We start from the raw sequence: 5,719 nt of genomic DNA on the forward strand, positions 1-5,719 counted from the left end.
CTCATTGTATGTTGAGTGAAGGTATGATGACATTTATATCTGTGATTATTTCCGTATCCGAGTGTTGGCAAAACATTTAAGAGAGAAAAACAAGTATAGGAAGGACAGTCAAGTTTTGAAACCGACGCATTTATCCAAACGAGCAATATAAGGAAAATATCAACTGTAATCTGCAGAGAAATAGAAGAGTGAGGTCTGAGGGTGATTCTGCAACACGCAAAAGAGTAACATAGTAAAGAAAGAAGGTAGAACGTTTTTCATTTGGAACAGAGGTCATTAAAAGCGTAAATAGGATGCCAGGGTTTTCACTGTGGGGAGGCAATGTCCCAAAGTATCTTCTCAAAAGTTATTACTCAATATGATTTGATTTCTGGGTGCAGATACAACATTATTGGAACTCGTTGGGCAGAGATGGAACCGTTTATCGGGCGTCCTTTGAGAGAAAATTGTGTGTTTGGACAGTTCGCACGTTGCAAAGCTCGTCGCAGGAGTCACCTCTTTCGAAAACAGCAGCAGCACCCATTCCTGTGCCTGCAATTGAGATTTCAGAGAAGTGTTAGTTTTGAAGTTCTTAAAATTCAGAAATAAACAAAAGCACTCAATCCACAGGCGCACACACACACACACAGAGAGAGAGAGAGAGAGAGAGAGAGAGACCTATGCACATTGAGATCACACCGAAGCGACAATCTTTGCCACGACGTTTCATCTCATGCAACAAGGTAGCAACACAACGAGCGCCTGTATACAAAGCCAAGCAACCACATAATTCACAGGGATAGTTATGCTCATCGCCATGTTTAACACCACTAAACGTGCAAGACATGATCTAATTTAATATATCCTATAGATGCTCAACTTATTAATGAGCCACTTATTCATTGACACTAACAAATTGGCTATTATTAGGTGTTCGTCACTAAAAAGTATTAGCTCTAGCAGCATCCCCAACGGCATATGCTCCTCGCATGGCTGTTATAATAAGAATACACAGTCCTGATTTCTGTAACAATCTCATCTAGGGAACATTATGTTTTATCTGTTTTCATTTTTTGTTATTTGAAAAACAACAGAAAATATCTTGAATGTTTGCCAATGTTCTCACAACACACATGCAATTTAGTGGATGTTTTTCAGTATACAACACATAAAACCAAATCATATTAAAAACTCTAAGAAAAACATATACACATATCCTATTTTCTGAAAATCAAGAGAAAGAACAACTTAAAAATGGAACAAAACAAAGCCTTAGTTTCCAAGTAAATGGTGGAATAAAATATAAGTACCTGTTGTACCCAAAGGATGTCCAATTGCCATTGCACCTCCATTCACATTGATCTTCTCAGGATCAAGTTCAAGCTTCTTACGGCAGTACACAAATTGCGAGGCAAATGCCTGGATACCTTATACAGTTAAAAAATGCTTGCCACATTTCAGAAAGAGACTGACTTTTGGTTTCTGGGAGAAAATAAATTTACCTCGTTGATCTCGAAAAGATCAATGTCACCAAGTTCAAGACCAGCTGATTTCACCGCCGCAGGAATTGCAACTGCTGGACCAACACCCATGATCGCAGGATCTACACCAACAGCAGCAAAGCTCCTGTGGGAGCATCAAGAAGGAGATTTCTCAATTGAGTAGCATAAGCTTTCCATTTTCAGATATAATGTGGCTCATGATCTTACGATGACATAAAGAACATGCTAACAATCATGTGTATAGGCAACAGAGGTTTGAGGGTCATGATAATTTAATGAGGCAACTATCAAGCGACATTATGAGTCAATCAAACCACTTGAATTTTTCCAACTTGTACTTCCCAAACGAAATCATGAGAAACTCTACAGAACAAAGCAAGGGATAATTTGGACACCGAAAAAATTGCTATATGAAGAGTGTTCAGCTGCAGGTGTCTTTGTAGATTGTGCATAAACCGGGTCTTTCCGAGCATGCATGGGAGATTAAAGTAATAAATTTGCACAAACCTGAAGACACCGAGGATGGGAAGTCGTTTCTGCATGGCAACACTTCTCTTCATGAGAAGCACAGCTGCAGCACCATCACTCACTTGGCTAGAGTTCCCTGACGGATAGAGTAAAAAAATTAGCATAGAAGAACTTATGCCTGCAAAGTAGGATTCTGGTGCAGCAGTCATATCTACCAGCGGTGGTTGAGCCATCTTTCTTGAAAACAGGTTTCAGCTTGCCCAGGTCTGCCACTGAGGTGTTTGGTCGTATGCCATCATCAACAGATATCGTGACTGGTTTCTCATCTCCAGTTTTGGGGTCCACAATCTTTTCCAAGACAAGAAATATTATTGCCAACGGAAGCATAATAGACATCTAACTCGAACTCAAGGTGAAGAAAAAATAAAGTAAACAAAAATTCTGAATGTTGTGACACCTTAGTTTTCACCGGTATTATTTCATCTTTAAATTTGCCTGAAGCAGTGGCAGCAGCAGCCTTTCTATGCGAATCTACCTGACAAAGAAGTGAGAAAGACATCAATGACAAGTCAGCTCGAAGCTACCATAATCTGGCAAGTGTATATTAAACTTACTGCAGCCTGATCTTGCTCCTGCCTTGTCACACCAAACCGATGGGCCACATTTTCCGAAGTAATACCCATCGGAAGAAGACAATCTTGTGCTTGTGCCATTGTTTTTACCTGGAATTTGTTCAGTGGTGTTAACTCAGCAGCCTAAGTCTTTGCCAAAAGGAATTAAAATAATAATACATCACAGATGGGATGGTTACTCTTGGGTTCACTGATCCTTCCCAAGCCATAGGATTAATGGTCATTGACTCCAAACCAGCACCAATCCCTAATTCAAAATGAGAAAAAGTAGCCTCAATAACAAGGTGGAAAAGTTCCCTTTTTCTTTTTGTTGTGGTTGAAATGAAAGGTAAGCAAACATGTTATACCAATGTCATAAAATCCAGCTTTGATAGCTGCAGCCACATCAGCTACAGCTTGAAGGCCAGATGAGCATTGCCTGTTCACGGTTCTAACAGGTACAGTTTCTGCATTCAAAACAGTAAAATAGAATATCAGTTACATTCTTATAGCAAAGAAAGGGTGCAAAAAGAAAAAAAAGCTATAGATCCATACCAGGGAAACCGGCATAAAATGCAGCCATCCTGCATTCACTTGCTCTTTGGGAGCCTGGAGCCAACACCGTGCCCACAACAATGTCCCCAACTTCATTTGGATTTACATTTGTTTTCTCTAGCAATGCCTGTCAACATAGAGAAGTAACAAATATAAGCATTTAGGAATTCTCAACATTAAGCTTCAGTACATCAAGAATTGACAGGTCAATTGGGAAAATGAACCCACCCTCAGAACTGGTGCTAGTAAATCATCAGGATAGGTATCCTTAAATCCACCCCTCTTTGACTTGCACAGTGCAGTCCGATGGGCACTACATCAAGTAACACAAAAGTGAAACACATGTTCCTAAAATACCATGCTTTGGAAATTTTACTAATTTAACATCAAATATTACCTGTCATAAAAATGTTTATGAGCAAAATATAAAAATGTTATCTTGAATAATGTGCCATTTTTCTTCTTGAATTTTCTTAAAGGCACTTTTAATCAAATTAAACATCTTTATATGTTTTCTCCTTTAAGACATTTTCACAGAAAACGCTGTTCCTACCAAATTGATATGCTCACAGCAAGAAATATGCTAAAAATACAAATTTGTTTTGTATGAAGTCTTACATGTGCCACCAATTAAATTTAAATTTTTCTTTTGTTTACTTTTAATGAAAATAGAAATTGGAAAGATTTTGTTTGGATCCTTTTCTGAACAATTTTGCTGGAAAAGGGTGCAATGAGTCAAGTAAATAGAGTTGAATGAAGATGTGTGTTGGACGTGTCGTTTCCGTTTTGGAGTTAACTAGAAATTAGTTAAATTAAAAGTATGTTTTGACTTTAGAATTTGAGGAACAAAAACCACGGCACATGTCACATTATTTTTCCTAATAAATCTTGAAGTTCAGCAAAAACCGATGTTTGCTCAATCCATCTATTGAAATAAATACACATGATTCAAATATATATATTAGAAAATGTATATATATATATGTGCATTTATTTGATGTAATGACATTAAGTATATATAAAAAATATATACAATGATAATACAAATAAATATTTATAAATATAAGTAATGATTAGATTTCTTTAATAAAAATTGCTGAGGAACACGCGTGAAGAGTGGAATATGTTTGGTTAGTTCCTGTGGAAGAAACAAACCCACTCAAAGAGAATTCAAATGTTTCAAGGGGTTCCATATTTGAAACTTTTTCTTTTTTTTTTTTTTAAAAAAAAAGAACAATGGAAGAATGCTAACATTGTCCAAAGATTGTTTTCTTGCTCTAGTCTTATATTGTGAGGATATTTTGTAATAAGAAAGTGCATAAATATTTTTCAAGGATTGAAATAAAATGACTCGACTTAAGATTGACCAACAAAAGCTTGTTTCAACTCAACTCTCTAAATATAATAAAACAAGTTTGAATATAATTTTCATTAGCAAGATCCGAAATTCGGCTCAAACTCGACTCAGTTAGTATAAAATAATGATAAAAATATATGTAAGAATAGGAAGCACAAAGCTCAACATGTATTCAAGTTGACTTGAACGTTTTCAAGTTTGTTTGATCCACAACCAGACCAAGCTGAAGCATAGTGTTTTAAACTCGATAAAACTTTCAACCAAGCTTCAAGTTGATGTATTTGCCTTGCTTGACTCATTTATACTCCTACTTATGTTGCTCTCCACTCCTCTTTTCTCATTTTGAAGTAGGGTGCTATAGAATTTCAAGCCATTTACATGGAAGGTTGTTCACAATGGGATCAAAACTAAAGTCTAGTCGGCTAAATCAAATGTACTAAAGATCGGCTTGTGCTGAAACAGTCTAGTGAAATAAAAACTATAAAAATGCTTGGATACAAAACAATGTTATATGAAAGGTTAGTAATGGTAAGGTTTTCATGATTTAGTTAAAAAAATAAATTGTAGAAATGTTATCTGACATAAGGTCTTTTTAAAAAACATGTTATCCTAGATTATGTCATGATTTAATGAAGGTTTTATAAGTACAATATTTTTTAACGAAAAATAATTTTCTACAAATATGTTGACATAAAATAATCCAGCAGAGGCATCTCCAATAAAAACAATTTTACCTAGATAACCAAGAACTTAGATTAAAATACATCTAGACCAGAGATTACTTACGCCACTATAACCACATCGTCACCAAAGACAGAAGACCGATGGTATGCTGCACTATCCCCTGCTAAACATATAGATGCCTGCTCAAAATAACAAAGAGTAAGTCAAATAAAACAAAAAGATACAGGCACTATGCATATACTCCTGTTTGTGTTCTACACAGTTATGAGCAACTCGCAGACAGAACCTCACTAAAGAAAGCATCCAAATACATCCAGACAATATGCCAAAACTTCCGAAGAAGTTTTAGCACTAAGTTATGGTTGAAAGATACAATTTTAAATTATGTATTACACAGAAGGAAATCCTATCCACACAACTTTCACAAAGTGAGGATCAATTAACTTGAAATACAGGACAAAGTTTTGCATCACTTCATTGCAAATATATTTAAATACCATATTCTAAAACCAACAAATTGTTACAAATATGCCAGAGAACATAACTAACTGGAACCACTTTCA

At 35.8% G+C, this 5,719-nt stretch overlaps 1 protein-coding gene across 1 annotated transcript in view; it reads right to left on the reverse strand.

The window, feature by feature from the left end:
- Window positions 203-5,719, reverse strand: part of LOC105158640 (3-ketoacyl-CoA thiolase 2, peroxisomal-like) — a 6,597-nt gene continuing 1,080 nt past the window's right edge. Inside the window, exons 2-14 of the mRNA XM_011075460.2 lie at window positions 5,259-5,335; window positions 3,344-3,428; window positions 3,116-3,242; window positions 2,929-3,027; window positions 2,761-2,828; window positions 2,564-2,671; window positions 2,407-2,484; window positions 2,165-2,297; window positions 1,989-2,085; window positions 1,482-1,605; window positions 1,290-1,398; window positions 658-741; window positions 203-531 (exon numbers count right to left, since the gene is read on the reverse strand). Of these exons, the coding sequence (XP_011073762.1) occupies window positions 422-531; window positions 658-741; window positions 1,290-1,398; window positions 1,482-1,605; window positions 1,989-2,085; window positions 2,165-2,297; window positions 2,407-2,484; window positions 2,564-2,671; window positions 2,761-2,828; window positions 2,929-3,027; window positions 3,116-3,242; window positions 3,344-3,428; window positions 5,259-5,335 (1,299 nt within the window). The 3' untranslated portion in view covers window positions 203-421. The remainder of the gene's footprint in view (window positions 532-657; window positions 742-1,289; window positions 1,399-1,481; window positions 1,606-1,988; window positions 2,086-2,164; window positions 2,298-2,406; window positions 2,485-2,563; window positions 2,672-2,760; window positions 2,829-2,928; window positions 3,028-3,115; window positions 3,243-3,343; window positions 3,429-5,258; window positions 5,336-5,719) is intronic.

This window comes from Sesamum indicum, linkage group LG3, assembly GCF_000512975.1.
Source record: "Sesamum indicum cultivar Zhongzhi No. 13 linkage group LG3, S_indicum_v1.0, whole genome shotgun sequence".
Classification (NCBI taxonomy): domain Eukaryota; kingdom Viridiplantae; phylum Streptophyta; class Magnoliopsida; order Lamiales; family Pedaliaceae; genus Sesamum; species Sesamum indicum.